The sequence below is a fragment of the Montipora foliosa genome, chromosome 4 (assembly GCF_036669935.1).
Source record: "Montipora foliosa isolate CH-2021 chromosome 4, ASM3666993v2, whole genome shotgun sequence".
In the NCBI taxonomy this organism is placed as follows: Eukaryota; Metazoa; Cnidaria; class Anthozoa; order Scleractinia; family Acroporidae; genus Montipora; species Montipora foliosa.
This window is the reverse complement of record NC_090872.1, coordinates 2,331,200-2,351,189: the sequence shown is the minus strand read 5'-3', so window position 1 is coordinate 2,351,189 and position 19,990 is coordinate 2,331,200. Positions and strand designations below refer to the sequence as shown.

At 37.7% G+C, this 19,990-nt stretch overlaps 1 protein-coding gene and 1 long non-coding RNA gene across 2 annotated transcripts; one reads left to right on the top strand and one right to left on the bottom strand.

Annotated features, from left to right (window-relative positions):
- The first annotated feature begins 6,248 nt into the window (after positions 1-6,248).
- Positions 6,249-13,188, top strand: LOC137999525 (uncharacterized). The gene is made up of 5 exons (XM_068845309.1): positions 6,249-6,936; positions 8,574-8,729; positions 9,482-9,653; positions 10,216-10,354; positions 11,700-13,188. The coding sequence occupies exons 1-5, from the start codon at positions 6,580-6,582 to the stop codon at positions 11,746-11,748; spliced, it is 873 nt and encodes a 290-aa protein (XP_068701410.1). The 5' UTR covers positions 6,249-6,579; the 3' UTR covers positions 11,749-13,188.
- Positions 13,189-13,790: 602 nt separating this feature from the next.
- Positions 13,791-18,436, bottom strand: LOC137999526 (uncharacterized). The gene is made up of 2 exons (XR_011122966.1): positions 18,226-18,436; positions 13,791-14,238 (listed from the first exon to the last, which is right to left on the bottom strand). It is a non-coding gene; the product is annotated as an uncharacterized lncRNA (long non-coding RNA).
- Between the last annotated feature and the right edge of the window lie 1,554 nt (positions 18,437-19,990).

The window sequence follows — 19,990 nt, the reverse complement described above, 5'->3', positions numbered from 1 at the left end:
GTACATCAACTGGCTGTAAAGCGTCTCTAGAGAGGCCAAGGATATCCATTGAGCGATTTTGAATCCGTTGCAAGTCGTCGGCCAAGTAATTGAGAAGACCACCCCAAATCGGGAAAGCGTATTCCAGAAGTGGGCGTATCTTGGTGATGTATTTATAGTTAATCCCACTTCAGTAGGCAGGTTAGCTTTACAACACACGAACAAAAATTAGAGCAGCTTGTTTGCTCTAGCTACAATATCACCGATATGTGCTTTCCTCTGAACATGTACTCCCAGTAACTTAAACACCTCTACTCTGTCTAATACCACGTTTCCGATACAAATAAGACTAGGGGCTTGAGACTACTGAGTTTTTTTAAAACTTATCCACATTTCCTTGGTCTTTTTAAAATTAATTACTGGGTTGCCAGTATGGCAATCCCAGTCGGAAAATGGATAATATTTCGTCGTTTTTTTTTTCTAATTATTATTTTATTTTTTTCCGCGTCGGTAAAAGTCTTGCCTGTCATGTCACTCCCCTGCTAAGTGGTGTCTTTGTGCATAGAGTCTTCTTTGCGTATTTCGTTAGGTTTGAGGGGGTTGGGGTAATGCGTAGATTTCTCTGGTGCTCACAGGAGAACATTTAATTAACCTGCAATGGCGTCGAAAGTCATTGTAACGCAAATGGCGTTTTAGTGCATCTTTAAACAAAACTAGACGCTCCAAAAAGCGTACACTGGGTTGCCTATAGAGCTCAAGAATGGAACGTCAATTGGATAAACAAGACAGGCGGTGCAAAATAACTATCTGGATTCCAAAAACGCGAGTAATGCACTTCGACAACAATCTTTCGCCCGTCGAGCCGAAATCAAAGTGAGCTGTATTTCTAATATTTTACCAACTGAAGTGGTGATGTTATTTACAATACTGAAACCAAATGGAAAATTCTCTGGTAACTTATGGGTTTAACAAAGACAGAGAAGAAATTGAACACCTTAAGTAGATCTGTGATCTCTGTTCAGTCTGGCTATTTGTACTCAACTCTGCACAATGTTCCGGTAACAATTGGAAATTTCACTAATTCTTGTTAACCTTCAATGGCGTCGAAAGTCATTGTAACGCGAATGGCGTTTTAGTGGATATGTTAAAAAAATATACCCTCGTGGAGCTCAAGAATGGAACGTCAATTGGATGAACAAGACAGGCGGACAGCAATTTCATTTTTCGCCGTTGGATATCAAGTGAGCTTTGTTTCTAATATTTTACTAACGTGGTATTATATACAACACTGAAATCAAATGGAACATTTTTTATGGATTTAACAAACATTGAAGGAATCGAACGCCTTGAATGCACCACAGTGTTTACTGAAGTCGCATCTAAGTTGTCTGGCAATTTACATTTATTTTGTACTCAACCCTGCAAAGGTAAAAAAAAATTGGAAATGTGACAGTGAAAAATTATTTGAATGAAAGCTTGTTGTCTCTTTTGTGCTCCATTATTTACAGTCAAGGTTCGAAAAGGGTTTGATGTGAACTGTTAGAAATTTATTTAATTGCATATGCTTTGTGACACAGATTGTGTCTTGCTTGCAAGCTCGCAGTTGAAATAGGAAGAGTTTTTTGCCTCTAATAGCAAATATGTTCTTTGTTTCAAAAAGTGTTTCGCTGGAAAAGGCTTTTTCTGAGATTTCCAGCCTTTGAGAATTTAACATGTGTAATTTTCGAGCTTAACAAATTTGCATACGTGGGTTGAAATGTGATACGGGAGGATTTTGGTGGTAGTGCAGTGTAAGCAGCCCATAAGTCACGAAAATAAACAGGTCTGTTGGAAGTGTGCTTGAGTTTCAATAAAATAAGCCCCAAAATCAGCAGAAAATTGTGACGCTGATGAATAATAAAGTAGCTGCTATTTCCAAAACGATGGAATTACCTGGTGATAAATAACCTCGTCTTGAAGAGTAAATTTTTGACTTTGCAAAAACAATGGTCAACCTCAAGAGTTGGGCGATTGTGACCTTTGTGTTGAATTCGCACATTTCTTGTCAAATCTTATAACACTTGAAAGAAAAAGAAAACTAACAAAAACAAAAACTGGTATGTTGCCATCATTTGACACTGATGTTTCAGTGTTTCGTGAGTAAACACGCCGCGGTAACTTGATCACGGCGCCCGCTGAATTCGATGTCACTTTCGATTTTGCGATTTACTGGTGCCGCCAAAAGTACAATAACAAATTTGAATGTAGCGAAAATCTCGCAAAATATTTTTCGCTGATCGTAACTTTTCATATGCGCGGTTCAAGATTAATGTTGTTTTCATGTCGTTAATTGTGTTGCTGATAGCAAAATATTTTATTCTCGATCGACCGTTCTGAAAACTTCCTTCTGCTCTTCCTAAAAACTGTGTATAAATAATTATATACTTTTGCATCAATATTTGCTTTGCATAAAGCAAGCTAACAAAAAATCTGTACCTTGCTTGGTTCGCATTTTTGAGCGTTAAAATAGAATTTTCGGTCCTATGCTTCTGTTACAAAGTGGTATATTTTTTGAGGTCACCCATCAAGACACTAACCCCATCGGACAGGGTTAACTTCAGTGAACTTTTGTATTACAAAGCTGTCAGATGCTCAGAGTGCACGCTTAAACTTGTGGTTAAAAGAAGTTGTGAGGGAACTTGAAAATGATCAACATGTCAGCCTAGAAGCCAATGTTTCTCGATTCCCTTTTATTTTCTTCAATCTTTCTGGGTTTAGTACTGACTTTGCTAGTAACCACATGTCTTCTCAGGGGGTCTATTTACCTAAGATTTCTACCATGGCAGTACAATGATATACAATACCAAAACAAAACCGTTTACTATTAGAGCTACATATTACGCAAAAACAACTTGAATCTCCTGGAAGACAAAACGCAGCTCAGTTGACAATATGGAATAAAGTGCTGTGCAGACTGTGCTACTGCACTACCACACGTACGCAATGCGTGCCTATTTTTTCTGAAGATGACAGGAATTTTTTCTCTCTGACAAATGATCAATAGGCTGGTAGCCAGCTTTTTAACCTCAGAAAAAGATCTGTTTCGTCGTATGAACGTGTGAGCCAAAGGGCCTCTGCTGGCACAACTTCTGGGTGACCCCTTAAATGGTCTTAATGACCCCCGACTTGAAAAAATTGACTGGAACGCTGCAGTTCAATACCACCCAACTCAGTCCCTTCTGTTTTTGAGTAACACGTACCACAGGCAACCCAGTTTGTTTGTTATTCATTTGTTTGAGCAGGTTGAAGTATTGGCAGCTATTCAGCTGATGTGGACCTGCTATACCCACCCACCCATATACACACAGAGGACAGCCACAACACCGGGAACTTCATCCCCTACACTTCTCGAATAGTGTGTGGGTTCTTTAACGTCCCACAGGGAACTAATGAACATGGAAGAAATTTGTGAGACGGGGCCTACGATTTCTAGTCCTTATCCGAGAAGACTTGAAAGTCTAACCATTTGCGGATGTAATTACAAAGGCAGCACTTATATCCTTTAGTTTCTTTATTTTTAACTACAATTTAGCTTCAGAAATTATATTATACACCTATTAAATGTCTTTTTGTAAGTTTTATTTCCGTTTTTGCTTAATTGGCTTCGCAGTTTTGGTGGAGTCAGTCTGTGCCTGGTTTTGGTGTTGGTTTTTCTCCTTGGTTGCCGCTTGTTGTTCTTTTCTTTTTCCTTTCTTGACTCTTTCCATTCGTTAACAAAAGTGATACCTACTTCTCCCGCCATTTTTTTTTTGATAAGATCGATTCGACTCTGATAAAAAACTTACATGACATCATTCTAGCTAACCAATCAGGTGTTGTTCTAAAAATAGCCAGACAGAATGACAGAGAGCTAAAAATAGATTTCAAAAAACTATCATGGTAAGAGACCCTAATATGGGGGATTCAATCTCTTACCTCTTGATCTCTTTTACGAACTAACAAAGACAGTTGCGCTTAAGGCATTGGGGCGATAAAAAGCATGAGGCACTTTATATCAAGCTCTAATTGAGCCACATTTTGACGATTTTGGGTCATTGTGGTATAACTTTGCAGAATAAGGTACAGAAGTTGCGAAATAGAACGTACAGCCCGTGTTTTGACTTATTCTAATTATGACGTCGATGCTGGTCACTTGCTTGAGTTTCTGGGATGGAGAAATCGATCTTTCCAGCAAATACATAGATCTTCAATGGTTCATAAGGCTCTGCACGGGTTGGCTTTATGTTCTAAGTTTGAAAAGCAGGAAACTGTTTATAACCTAGGGGACTCTGAGAACAAGCTAATTGTTCCATTGCCACACACTACAGTGGCACTGTGCTTTGGAACAGATTCCGCGAGAAGTAAGACTTACTGCTAGCAGAGTCCCTGGGGCAGTTCAAACGCCTTGAGTAAATACTGGGTTGAGTCATGGCATTCTTGGAGAGCAGCTTTTCGTATTACAGTTTTAAGATCATGCGCTCCCGGATCCGGTGTATTGCTAGGGAGGGGAGGGGGCAGGGTAGTTTTAATCTAGTATTTTATCAATTTATCACTTTACATTGTTCTTATATAAGGTGATGAATGTCCGTGAATAAAATAAAGGTTATCTATCTATCTAAGACAAAAATATGTCTTGCATATATTTCACACTCGAACAAATTGTTGTTGTTATTGGTTAAAAACTGTCAAAATAGTTTCACATAAGTATCTTTTATGGGGCATTCTCTTGAAAAGGAGGTATGCCCGGGGCCTTCGTATTTATTTGGAAATGATAGCGGGGCCTCTTGTTGGCAAACTTTCCGAGGACGTTCAGTAGGTTGGAGCAGAAGATAGGACACAAGTGGGGCGTATAGAAAAGTGAGAATCAGGAATCGGGAATCGGAAACTGAAAGCCTGAATTTAACTAAAGGAGCAAAAAAACAAAAAAATAATAATAAAAAAACAAAATAAAGCAAAGAATGGAGGCTGGTCAAAATATTTTATAAATATACTTGAGCGAAAAAAGCTACAATAAATAAGTGGCATTCGAAATTCACTTGACTTACGATTGTCACACTGGCATAGAGTTTACACTTGATTGGCACGATTGACAAGATTATTTCAGCTTCATTCAGGATCGAGTTTGCTTCACGAAACAGTTGTTCAAAAATGCGAAATATTTTAAAGTCTGGGACGAAGTTTCATATAATGCTGTGATTCCTTGCTCCTTCTTTGAACACGTACTAGCGGTGAGATAGTTAAGTTAACTGGAGAAATTTTTGTTACAATTCTCATGGTGATCAAATAACAGATCACTCTGGGGTTGCTAGAGCTGGGTATACCCAAGGGGTAACACCACCAGTATATTTATAATGTGGTTGTGACGCTGAGCAAGGGTGTTCTTTGCTAACAGCCCAAGGGATCAACATGATAATGTTAACTTAAAGTTGTCTTCTTGTGAAACTGAGTATCTATACACTTGATAAAGTGGATTTCGCGGACGTTTCCAGTTAACCACTTGGGAGCTTTTGGCTTTCAGATGGAGATTTTACCAATTTTATTGGTAAATACTACCACACTATACCTGTTTATTTTAAAACTGGTTTGAGAGTTCTAAAGTAAAGCGCGGCACACATTCGAAAACGTAAGATTACGGATACAATTAACAGAAACAGAAAATTATACCCTTCTTTTTACCCCAATCATTAGCACACATGGTTTTCCTACATTCGATCAGTAGTTTGCCATCCCTAATCATATTTCACGGGTATATGGAAAACTACGGTGATTTTCTCTCTATTTCCTCAGCGTTTACGTCAGTGAACTATCATAAAGAGACTTCCCGGTTTCCGATACCGGATTCCTGATTTTCCATATGTCCTTTTAAAAACGAACGCCAACTTCGATCAGTAGTTTGCCATCCCCAATCATATTTCACGGGTATATGGAAAACTACGGTGATTTTCTCTCTATTTCCTCAGCGTTTACGTCAGTGGACTATCATAAAGAGACTTCCCGGTTTCCGATACCGGATTCCTGATTTTCCATATGGCCTTTTAAAAACGAACGCCAACTTCGACCACGTGCCTGGTACCACGTGCATTGAAACGCTTTTATCATAAAGTGAAATTTGTGTGTAAAATGTTTCTGCGACTCTTCAATCGTGCAACGCGACTGCTTAAATATTGTCATGACATACAAAAGTTGCGTAATTGTTATCAGTAATATTCAAATTAAGGACTCTCTTATAAATTTGCATGTGAAAGCTTCTCACTTGTTGAACTTGCATGTCTGGCTGCAAATACAAGTGCTAGGAAACGGAGCATTTTATTCATTTGAACTCACTTGCAATCGGCATTTGAGAGCACGTTCTGCAAAATTTTAAAGATACCTACGGGTAGTCATTTAAGGAAGAAAAACCAATATATTGAGGAAAAATCAGTCAAATTGACGTGACCACGTTGGTTTTGAGAACGATTTAAGTTCCGTCCTCTAGGGTTTTATTTTCGTGGTACCAACGTTGAGCTGTTTGTCATCTCTTCGCAAAGCTTTCGCAAAAGAGCCATCAAGCTGTGACACAGAACTTTATGAGCCTACGCGGCCATGGGTAGACGAAATTTCAACATCTCCAAGATCATAAGCACATTTTATTGCATCTTAAACTTTGTGCTAATCGCTGACTCATCACACCGAGATAAACTGGCGGACAAGCAAAACAACCTCATCACAAACAAAGTCAACTTGAGTGAAGGCAAGTTTCTAGTAGAATGGAACATTGACCAAAATGCCGAGTGCATTGAATTCAATTTGAACGTTACAGTAGACGAAAAAGGTTGGGTCTTCTTTGGATTCATGCCGTTGAACAACTGTACTGAGAAGCCAAGAAGAATCCAAGATACTAAAGGAGATTTTGTTCTTACCTGGATATCGGCATCACCCTCACACGAAAGGAAAACACTGGTAAGATATTTTTTTCAGTAGTTTTGATTTTACGTAGTTATCGAGTTATTTATCTATAACTTGTAACAAAGTTTCGTCGATGTATAATTTCGTAAGTCAATCCCATGCAAATGTACTGCATCGTTTCTCTCAGTTCTATTCTTTGCCTTAAAAAGAGTATTTGTTATCAGTAATTCTATGCGAATTGTACCAAACTAAGGCAGTATCGTCAAGCAGATCACCGGCTTGCCGCTACTTGAATACCTCTCAAAATGCTTTTTACAACAATATTTGACTCAGTTTTGCTTTTTGTCCAAGTTATACGGAGGACTTGGAATCGACGGTGTCACCAACAGATAATTTAGTTCCCCAAGATTATCGCAAATCATTATTTTAAGCCCTCGAGACTTAAGTTGTTGCTAAATTCCAGGCTACAGTAATTTAAAAATTTCTGGTCCTCTGTTAAATATCGTAATAATTTATATTGTAAATGGAATTGATGAGTTGACAATTACCATGTTAGCATTTACAATACTTATCCTTTTATGTAAGCAAGACAAAAAACAAGGGATTACTATTTCCTAATGTCCTTAGCAGGTGCATAGCCAGGGGGGACCGCCCTTTGTGACAGTCAAACCATATCTGTGAGACTGGAACAGAGGAATTTATGTCACCTGGAACTCACTCTCTCACTTCATCTTAAGCTATTTTTAAGCTTGTCTTCCCCCCCCCCCCCCCCCCAACACTCACTGTTCATCCTTAAAATTGTCACTTTCACTTTGAAAAATCCTAGCTACACGCTAGCTTAGAAAGGCTCTCTGACTTATTTACACTAAAAAGCTGAATTAAAAGAGAGAGTTCTAGCAAACTGAAGAGTCTTTGGAACAAGTTATTCTTCTTCCTCATTCGGTAATGCTATGGAACCATATGTCTACTAACTTGATGGAACCATATGTGAAAGCTGCAAGATCTTAAATTTGACACATGTACTTCACATGAATTCAAAACTAAATGAAATAGGACTGTTTTGAAAGAGGACTGTTTTGAAAGATGATATGTGTTCTTTTTGTAAGAAAGTTTTGGAGACTTAGCTCCTTGCACTTCTTTTGAGTGTCCCTGTGTAAAAATGTGTTAGAAAGACTTTTAATAGTTTTATGGGGAACTTTTACTTTCCCTAGTGATTTTTGTGAACTCATTGCTGGTGTTCTACCTAAAGAGATGTCCCTTGCTGAACTGTTCAATATTTGTGGGAATCCAGACGTTAAAAAACCTTTTATGTACCAAAAATAAAATTCAGATTATTTTAATTAAAAAAGAAATAGAAAATTAATTCATAAGGTGACTTCCACTGATATTGTTGCTGAGGTCTTGTTAAACCTCCAACATGAAAACAAGAATAAGTTTTTAGCTCTTATTACATCATAGTGTTTGTGTTCCTAACATGACATTGAACTTTTCACACTAGCAAAATATTATATCACAATTTTTTGTTTTCACTGATGTGAGCAAAGCCAGTTTCTTTCAAATAATCTAATATTTACAATTTTATTGCTGTTCATGTGTTTGTGATTATCTGTTTGTGTACTTCTCACGTTTCCTATCGCTCTTCTTTATAAGCTTTTTAAGGCTAATTTTGAAACACACATGTATCTTGTCAGGACTTGAATACCATAAAAACGACAGGGAATTTAGAGATAGATGACAAAAACAATTACCAGGTTATAGCAGAGAATTCTACAGAGAACTCAAGCCTTCAGGTGATTCACATCAAAAGAAAACTTGACACAGGGGACCCACAGGATGTGCCTATCACGGTAAGTCACATTCCTGGCTGTGGAACCAGGTACAGAAAAACGACATAATAACTGTAGTTATTTTGACATTAGGTAATTCTATTGTTTACTTGTTTTGCAGAAGAGAATTTATTCTTCCTCATTTTCCCTACTTTTTATAGTATTCATACAGTCTTGTTCCTTCCAATGTAATGAAGTTTCATTATAATTTAATAATTTTTGTAAATTTGTACAGCAGTTTGGTCTTAGTATTTTTTAATCTTGAACAACTGTAAGTGGTGCAAAATATGCTTTTGACACTCCAATTAGTGGTAAAACAGAAACTTAATTGCCAAGTTTTTTATTTATTTATGGTCCTGTATATGCCGACTGTGTCTTTTCATGGTACATTGTATTCAGAAATCTTTTTCACTTTGGAACTGCTGAGTACCGGTAGGAACTTTCCACATGATGTTCAAGGTTTTAACATCTTAGAACCATGTAAGAACCATTCCAAGAACCTGTACAATGGCAAACTAGAAAGTTTTCATCAGTCAGGGGCAGATCTAGGGGTAGATGACCTGCAGCTCTCTATGACAACTGGTATTCTGCCAAAAAAAAACCATCAGTCAGCAACACTATTTCATTCCTTAGGGGTGCACCCCCTCCTAAGAAAAATCCTGGATCTGCCCGTGACAGTTGTATGATAACTGGGTGGTTGCAACTTTTTAGCCAACAATAAGTGTAAAAAAAGATTTAACATAGTGGCTCTACAATTATTATTTGTTTCAAAGGACCACCCAATGTGGATGTTTGGTGCATGGGGAACATCTGGAGAGTTTATAAACGAGTTCACAAAGATAAAAGACAACATAAACAACTCCTTGAGAGTTGAAAAAGCCGTCTTCATGAAGAAGAATAAGGATGGAGTACATTTCAATAAGGTGCCATGGAAGGTATTAAAAGGTATGTTGGTAAAAACGTTTACAAAAACTCAGACCTGCATTGGATTTAGTTCAAAGTTTTTCTCCTGCTTTAATCTTCCAACCCTTGATTTAGGCATCCTGTATCTCAGCAAAAGGGAATTTCACAAATTAACAAGAAAGGCAACACCTAAGAAAAGTTGTTAAAATAAGCAAACTAGTGCAAAGCTATACACAAGGGCTGCAGAGAGGGAAGGGCTGAGCCCCCCACGTTCTTCCTGCAGTGTTGTGTTCTCCTAAACCTCTCCCCCCTCCCTCACACTTCCGTGATCCATGCCCCATGCCAAAACCTAGTCCCTCCCCCACTTTCAAACATACTCCACAGCCCCTAATACAAGAAGATGCAGTAAAGTACACAAACTGTGTGGGCTTTAAGGCAGAAATACCACAGCTCCCACATTAAGTGTGACAATGATATAATATTGGTTTCCGTCATATCTACATGTAACCTTAAGTTGATAATTCCAGGGGGAAGGGGGCATAACCCTTAACAGATGTATCTCTTGGCAAATCTTGTTATACTTAAACGTTTCTTTGTTTAACAGAGCAAATGAAGAAACATTGGATTGGTGTTGTTGTTGGTTCAGCTGCTCTATTGACTATGTCAATTGTAGCAGTGATTTACTTGTGCACCACACGGGGTAAAATCAACGCAAAGAAAATCAAAATGGCTATTTACAAAGAGTAAGTTTTACTTCCAGATATTCTCTTCCATTCACAGTGAGCAAAGTTAGCACTGAAAGTGGTGATAAAGACTAAGACAAACCGTAATTTTTCGGTTATAAGGCCCAGCATTTTATCGCAAAGAAATTGCTTGTTGGCCCCAAATGTGATCTAAACCCAAGGTGCATCTTATAGCTAAGTATCTTCTTGCATCAAAACTCGTGCAGGGATGATTCTTCAATCCTCAGCCTGGGACCAGGCTCCGCAGCAACCTCGTTCCACAACCACAATGAAGGCAGAGAAGACTGAGACCCTGGGAACAAGGTTGGCTCTGCAGTTGGGGTTATAGTGGGGAAAAAAAGTCGGCACATTGCACTCCTTCCCTTCCGCAGACCCCCGCTTGGCTCGCTTCGCTCGCCACAGCCCGAATTCGGAGCCTGGTTCCAGGCTATTCGATCCTTTAACATAAGATGGCAGTAACATGGCCTTCAAACACCCCCAAGAAAGTACTAATAACAGCAGGATTTAAAGGTTTTCTCTAAATTCTAGTTGAACTTCCGTCTGCCACTTTTCTTGACTTACACTGCAATCTTCAGACTTTCAGTTTGTGACGTAAATGCCATCAAGTTTGAAAGTTAAAGGTGCATCTTTAATCTTATAACCAAGTGCGCTTTGTATCTGGAAAACTATGGGTAATAATAAAATTATTATTATTGGCAGAGAAATTGAAGCTTTTACATCAAGATTGACGTTTCTTTTCCTCCTTACTTTCTTACAATACATTTCTGTGCTCAAAATGCTTGAGGCCTCACTGGAGCTGTAAGGATATCTGATCCTGCTTATTCAATCCATCCGTCCAACTTTCCATTCATCCATCTCTTTCTTTGTCTGTCTGCTGCCCATGTCAGTCCTCAGCTACAAGGCAGCTAGTATGTTTTGAGCATTTTTTCAAAATTCTTCACATAAAGGCAAAGGGTAAGTTTGTTGTATGTGATCAGGATAGTTAGCAACTATTCACTGAAGTGGAGGTGGCTAGTGGTCGTAAATATTCACCACTAGCCACCTACACTGAGGTGAATAGTTTTTTTAGCGTAATATTATACTAAAACAGTGAGATAATATAGCACAAAAAGATGATTTTAACTCATTTATTCTTGCAAAGATTGCAACAATTTCAGGCGCAAATTGTGTGTGAATTGCTGGGAGGTGAATAGCCATGGCATTTCCAGAGTTTGAGTAGCCAATCAGTGCACCCATTCAATGCTTTCCACTGTTTTAGTACCGTATATACCGGTACTAATTAAGAATATTATGCTAACTCTCAATTTGAACTGATTTGCCTAATTCTATTTTCTAACTTTTACAGAGATAACGATGATGAGGCCAGAGTAGCATTCCTTCATTCCCGCACCTGATGACATCATTTTTTGGACAAAACATTAGCTGTTTGATTCTGAAAAGCATAACTGAGTCAAGGAAAATGTTAAAATTAAGAAGCAATGCTAAATATTGTGATAAGGGTAATGTAGAGACAGTGCACAGATTAAAGAGGCTTGCCTGTTGCTGTTAACATTCTAAAGCCCTGTCCCTGAAGCTTCACATGCATTCACTTGCAATTATCCCAACCCTTTTGAAGAAATGATAGATATTGTACCAGTAGTTTGTGACAGCAACATTTTTTTTAACCTATGAAAAATGATGGTCTTTTCTCATCATAAGAAATTTTGTAACAAGAGTTTGACTAAAAACTAAGGTGTCACTTTTGTCACTAAAATTGAAGTTGCTGACTTAGTAGATCCGTAAAAAATGGCAAATAGCCATAACTAAAACATTCCCATTTACAGTACAAAGTACTTTTACCAGGGTATGATGATGATGATGATGATGATGATGATATTTAATTTATAATAAACCCACACAATAGACCAATTTCAATATACTAAATTTAGTCCTAAACAAAAGGCATCAACACAAGGCTCTGGGGAATAAATATAAGGATTTGTATGAGTTTCTTCCCCAGAGCCTAAAGATCGTGTCTTTTGTTTAGGACTGAATTTTAATATATCAAAATTGGGTTTTTATTGTACAAACACTAGATTTACACCTTTAATTTCACTCAGTTATATTAATTTCGCTTACTTCTATCACAGCTTTTAATGAGAGTTATACTGAAATTACACACTACTTCAACAACGACTTGCATACACCTGGCCCCAGTTGTTCACAAGGTGGATAACGATATCCACCAGATAAATCACTGTCTAGTGGAAAGCACAATTGGTTTTTCCAAAAGGTCTAGATAGCAGCAACAATATAGATAGTCGTATAAACATAACAACTTTCTTTAATTTTCCAGACATGTTTCGACAGTACATCCGTCATCTTCAGTGTTACATATTTTAAATTCAACGGCGATTTCAAAATATGTAACACTGAAGATGACGGATGTACCGTTGAAACATGTCTGGAAAATTAAAGAAAGTTGTTATGTTTATATGACAATATTGGTTTTGCTATGACTTATCCACTGGATAGTAATTTACACGTATCTGGCAGATAGGGCTATCAATTATTTAAACACTTGGGCCAGGTGAACAAGAAGTACCAAGAATTGACCCTTGGTAACTCTGACTAAAAGCCTAAGTTATAAAAAAGGGGGTGCACCTGCAGTACAATTTCATGAGACTGCTGACATCCATATTTAGGTCTTGGTCTAGCGTACATATTGTATTTATCACTAGCTGATTTTGTCTCTGTCATGTTTGTAGAAATTGGTTTAACTGTATTTTTAAGCCTCATGATGAGAAAGTGTTTTTAAAGTTTATATAATTAAAAAAAGTACCCCAGAAGATCTATTTCTGCTTAACCATTTTCTGCCCAAGAGTGACACTTTTAGATTTTACTCTGTCTAATGTCAGACGATTTTACTTGTCAATGGGCCCCCCCTAGGGCAAGAAAGGGTTTAATGATTCTTTTTAAACTTTGTAGACATAAAAATCTGACGAATTTTGGGACTGAAAAAAGGTGTGTGGGTTAAGAGGAGTATTGTTTGTTGTAATTTTCTTGCATATTATATTAAAATATTTGCAATATTTATAATTGAGACGTCAGTGGAGACGCCATTATTGGGCCAACCTAAATCTCAACATTCACAAAAAGCTTTTTGATAATCAAGCCCATCAGTTTTAAAATCATGTGTTCTTCATGTTTCCAAACATTTAGTGATAGAGCGAGCAAATAACAGACCAAAAGTCATCGCTAATGCGACAGAAACTTTCAGTTCGGGTTCTACGACACAGTCTGTCTTTTTTTCTCCAAATGTTGACAATGCTTTTTAAGCTCTGTTTAATGTGTTTTTATCAGGACATTCGTCTGAAAGTTCATCCATTGCTTATTTTTTAAATGTAGCATGTTTGAATGAGTAGCTAATTGAATCAGAAATTAGGGTGATCTGGGAAAGGCTGAACAAAAGGCCTTTTGCCAATTTATTAGATTTTTCACCATCAAAATTAGCATCATTTCTTGTAAAGTAAAAGGGTTACAACCATTCACTCCTGAAGTCAAGCACCATTTTTTCACATGAGCACTTAACGTCCTTCTTGATAAACATACAAATAAACGATGTTTACAACAATGATTATGTGAGCTATGAAAAAAAAATTAATTTATGTTTAAGAAAAAATGGTTGCACTGAAAACAATGTCTCACATCTACATTAGGTTTGGAGATGGTAACAAGTTCCACACAACAGCATCCAACACCAAAGACAAGGCAATTTCATGACTGGAAATCAGTGACAATCCATGAACAACTAAAAAATGTTTTGAAGCAAATATTATTGATGCATTTGCCTGAGGGAGGAGACGGAAAAGTTCATCCATTGAGAGCTTTGTAGGCATATGGCACTGAAAACCAAAGAAAAATAATAATTTATATTTATTCATGAACCTTCCAAGCTTCACAACCCTTCAAGCTCTTGGTTTCAAATCTGATAAATAATAATATCAACAATAACAATTCCAAGAGCATGCATTGGATATGAGACAGGGCTTCTGATAGGTCGGCAAAAAAAAAAAAAAAATTGCGGGGTTTTCAGAGACAAACCCATGGAAAAACAGCCAATTTCACAGAAATTTTTGGCCAAATTTTGCTGGAAAATGATCGGTTTTGCAATGATTTGATGAACGCTTTTAACGAAAATAGACGGCAATTTTGCCACTTTTTTATGAAAATGATGAGGGTTTGCCTATGCAATAACAACAGCAGCAGAGACACCGATTGATGACCAATGTTGCCTTTTAGCGGTGACCACAACGTTTTTTTAACAGAGATCATCATTTGCTCTTTCAACAACAATGTGCTTGAGAAATGCGTCAATAGTAATGCAAGAAGGGGTTACTCATTTTGAGGCAGAGGCTATTTGAAGAAAAACTGCAAACCCCTGGTTGCAAATACTCGAAATCGACCCTTCTATGTATATAATCAAGGGGGGGTGCAAATTTGAAATTTTGAGTGACTCTTGCAGTACTAATTAAGACTTAGCAGATATATTATAAAATACATATCAGATCTTCACCTTGTACCACAAAAGAAAACAAGTTGTTACATTATGGAAGCACATGATATAATTATATATATGCGAAAGAACAGTCCCTTCTTAAGAATAGAGCAGGTCGTGACAAATCGATAACTTTGATAGTTGATAAAAATCGATGGTTGTCAATTGAATTCGATCATTGTCAATCGACAAATATCGGAAATCGATAAAAGTTGATTGCACGATTTCTTGTGATTATCGAATTGGATCGATTTTTGATGTTGAAGTTCCATTTTGATCGCTTTTAATCGACAAGTGCCAAAACATCAAAAACGACATTTTTCATAGAAGATGAACGAAACACTTTAAATCACTTTCCATCACAGTTAATGTTTGATTCTACACACAGTAACAAACCAGTTTGCCCAGTTTGTTTACTTAACTTTATTTCAATATGGATTTACTGTGAAAGTGTTTGAACACTGCCATTAATTTCGTAGCTGACTGATAATCTTGTGATTATCAACAAATTCAACTTGTCAATTGACAATTATTGACAAAATAAACATCGAGTATTAGGGCCTGTTTATGCGAGGAGAGCAAGGGATAACTGGTGAAGTTTCTTGTTTTGGTTCAAAATGAAGGTTTATTTTAGCTCTAGCAAGTACAGAATGGCATTTTAAAACAAAAGATGCAAAAATAATCCTTTGATCATGCAAATTTAACAATTTTTCATCCCTGTAAACCAGGCTGGACCTTTACGTTTATACGAGAATTTTTCAGCCCGGCTTGCTGAGATCTTGGTGGCTCAGACTGGGATCTTGACAAGCGGACCTACCCGCCTTCTCATATAAACGAACTGACATTTTACCAAAGAAAATAGTCATTAGCTGAGGTCTCGGCAAACCGGGCCAGCCTGCCCAACCGGGCTGGTGGCCCATATCACAGGCGCCCCAAGCTCAGTGTGAACATGGCCAACAAAAATATAAGGATTTGTATGGGAATCCCGATAAAAAGCTTAAAGAAGATAATTATATGAAAAAATTCTCAATTAAAAAGCCTAACCTTATTGCCAACGTGGCTAACTTACTTCCTGTGTGGTTATTTTCCAGATCCGACGCAATTTGAGCCATTTGTCAATTTCGTGGTTTTCAACGGTATAATAGAATCCCAAGGCTGGAAACTAAATTCTCAGGTGCCACCAATTTGAGTCAAATATTCCTAGATAAAATGTTCCCACGGTCACAATTCCACATCACAATCAATTGACAAAGATTGAACTTTCATCTCAACCCACCATCAACGCAATAGCAGTCCGGCGAGCGACCTCAGGCGGTAATATTGCAGGAAAACAGCTTTCGAAACGCACGCTTCCACACCACATAGGCCACGGCTTTGACCCTTGATAACAAACTGAGCCTTACCGGGGTGGCACACCATAGTTTTGTCAACCGCAAATTTCTTTACTCCCCTGGGTCCAGACATGACGGCATTGACTCAAGCTTTTAAGGAATTAAAGTGCCCCTGTGATCAAAAAAACCACTTCCTTTTTCCCTTCAGATTTTGAAAGTGTGTTTGCTTAACACCTGACTGGCAAAATTTTGAGCTTTGATTTTTATCCAAAGGCCGTTTACTTTGAGTGAAGTTTTGGATTTCACGGTCCGCCATTACTCACATTCAAAACTGACCGATTGGACCTCAGACAGTTGGATCCAGGGAATAGTGACGTCAGAGGCTCACTAGCTTAAAATTTCAGCTCGTGAACGCAGCTTATTATATATGCAAAGCGTGAGTTTAAAAGTCTGAAAGCCCAAAACCCCCGTGCTGCATATTAATTCTGCGGCGTACACACATATTGCATTCTTAAACTAGTGAGCCTTTGACGTCATTTTCTCCTCCATCCAGCTCTCTCAAGAACATAATGTTAGTAATGGCGGACCATTAAATAGGAAATTTACAGCTAAAATAAAGAGGTGTCTTTTTGAAATCAACTTAGTGTTTTGTTAACATAGTTTTGAAATCCAAATAAAAATATGAATTGATTTTTTGGTCACAGGGGCACTTTAACATGCAAATAAACTCTGTTCTCATAGGATATTGTGCTTCAAATATTTTGTTGCTGAAGCCAGTGAAATTTAATTATTAGCATCTGAGAGAAAACAGTTGTGTCAGTAGACCCCGGGGAATAAAAAAAATTAATTGTGGTTGACAAAATACGGGAGCAAATTTTATTTGCATAAGTAATGTTAATTCCTTGAAGGCTTGATAAAAAACAGTTACGATCAGAGTGAGCCTATTACGTACAAGTCCTATTAACTTGTAAAAGCGGCACGAATGCTCAAAAGTTTGTTCACTACGGCTTTCCTTCTCGCATTTTTGAACACTTTCCTGCTTCCAGAATGTGTTTGTGAAGTTTGTCAACAGGAAGGAGGCATGACTATGATTGGACGACTGAGTCAATGTCATGTCTGGACCCAGGGGAATAAAGAAATTTGCGGTTGACAAAACTACGGTCTGCCACCCCGGTAAGGCTCAGTTTGTTATCAAGGGTCAAAGCCGTGGCCTATGTGGTGTGGAAGCGTGTGTTTCAAAAGCTGTTTTCCTGCAATATTACTGCCTGAGGTCACTCCCCGGACTGCTATTGCGTTGATGGTGGGTTGAGATGAAAGTTCAATCTTTGTCAATTGATTGTGATGTGGAATTGTGACCGTGGGAACATTTTATCTAGGAATATTTGACTCAAATTGGTGGCACCTGAGAATTTAGTTTCCAGCCTTGGGATTTTATTATACCCTTGACAACCACAAAATTGAGAAATGGCTCAAATCGCATCAGATCTGGAAAATAACCACACAGGAAGGAAGTTACCCACGTTGGCAATAAGGTTAGGCTTTTTAATTGAGAATTTTTTCATATTATCTTCTTAAGCTTTTTATCGGGATTCCCATACAAATCCTTATATTTTTGTCGGCCATGCTTGCACTGAGCTTGGGGCGCCTGTGCCAATATAAACAGGCCCTTAGTATATCCTAAAACAGTGGATAGCATTGAACGCTTGGGCCGATTGGCTACATCCTTGATATTCACCTCCCGGCAATTCGCGAGGAATTTGCACCAGAAAATGTTGTAATCTTTGAAGGAATAAATAAGTTAAAATCATCTTTTTGTGCTTTTTTATCTCACTGTTTAAGCAAATACTAAAACAATTATTCGCCTCAGTGTCGGTGGCTAGTGGTGGATAAATATCCACCACCAGCCACCTCCACTTCGGTGAATAGTTGCTAATTATCGACTTATCGCCTAAGTTTTCGATGATCGATTTTGATCTATTTATCATGCCCTGAATAAAGCTTACCTAATCGTAGAACTGTCACATAAGCAGCGAAAACCTTTACAATAAACCATACGTTTTTCTTGTTTTTCTTTCTTTCTTCGTCTAGAGTAGCCTTATCGGGTGATCCTCCTGCACTAGCCAAACGAAACATTATAATTGTGCACTGTAAGGCTACTGTAACATCACACGAACTTCCTAGAGCCACGCGGCCATGCGACCTCGAGTATCTACGTCACTTATATAACACGAAGAGTCTCCTTGCTGTTTGACGCCGGTAACCTATTTTTCGTCCGTTCCGGAATCACCTCTTCTCTCCAGTTGCCTCTTAACTCTTAAGTATATCCGTGATGCAGCGATAAGCCAAAGTGCGGAAAAGGTTTATTAATGGGTTGCCATATGGCAATCCAGTGGAAAAACGAGTAGAATTTCTCCGTTTTTTCCCCTCTGTCGGTAATCAGAAAAGTTGCGAAATAGGGTCTTTTCTGTCACTCGCCTACTAAGTATTGTCTTTGTGCCTAGATTCGTCTGCGCGTATCTTTGATAGGTTTCAGGGCGTAGTGGAAATGCGTAGATTCAGGTAGATTTTATCCAGTGGACACAGTACAAGCAATGACGGCGAAGCTGATGCAACGCGAATGGTGTTTTATTGGCTCTTTAAACAAAATATACCCTTATGAGCTCGAAAAAGGAACGTCAATTCGATAAACAACACAAGCGGTGAAAAATGAATATCAGGAATCTTAAAAGCGACGAATAATGGACTTGGTCGGATTTGTTTCTAATATTTTACCAACTGTGATGTTCTGTACAAGACAAAAACCAAATGGCAAATTCTCTGGTAACTTTTTCTGGTTGGATTTGGGTTTAACATAAAGTATTGAAGGAAAGGAAAGTGTCTAGTCGTTCTATCGCTGGAGCACTAATTGGGGATGCTGTAAACTGAAATTAACAATTAACGCAAATCAAGTCAAAGGACTTTGAATCATCGGTGTTAAATTATGTCTGGCCATTTAAATTTATTTTTTACTCAACTCTGCATAGTCTTCAGGTAAAAATAAAAATAATTGGAAATTTGACAGTCAAGAATTATTTGAAAGAAAGCTTGTTGTCTATTTGGTGCTTCATTATTCAAAGAAAAGGTTCTTCAGAAAAGGGTTGGATCCTGAACTCCGGTTAAAATTTTATTTAGTTGCGAATGTTTTTTCGACAAGGAGTGTGTTTCTTGTTTTCACGAAAGCAATGAATAAGGAAGGGTCTTTTTGCCTCTATCAGCAAATATTTCTGGTTTTTTTTTTTCAATAAAATGTTTCGCTGGAAAAGGTTTTTGTGATATTTTTCGGCCTTTGTGAATTCGTCGTGTTGTGTAATATTCGAGCTTAACTAATTTGCAAACGTGGGTTGAAATTTGATACGGGAGCAGTTTTCATAAAGATGACAGGAATTGTTAGTCGTGTTCTTTCTGGAAAATGATTAATAGGTAGCCATAGATTTAACGCCAGAAAAAGATTGGCTTGTAATTCTAGTGTAAAATATGTAAAGATTATTTGGGAAGCCAATTTATTGCTACGACTTACTAGTGCGAAAGATTGTTTACATTACTCCTTCACACGAAGATGTTTCAACAATATATCGCTTTAATCTAACCTAAAATCATTCAGATAGTAAAAAACTTCATATTTATGAATCATTTCCTTCGCTTTTGTGTTTGTCAGCATTATGATTTGCGATAATTCAGGTTCACATGTTCGGAAGTTTGTTTTTGCATCTCATAGATGTTTAGACTCTG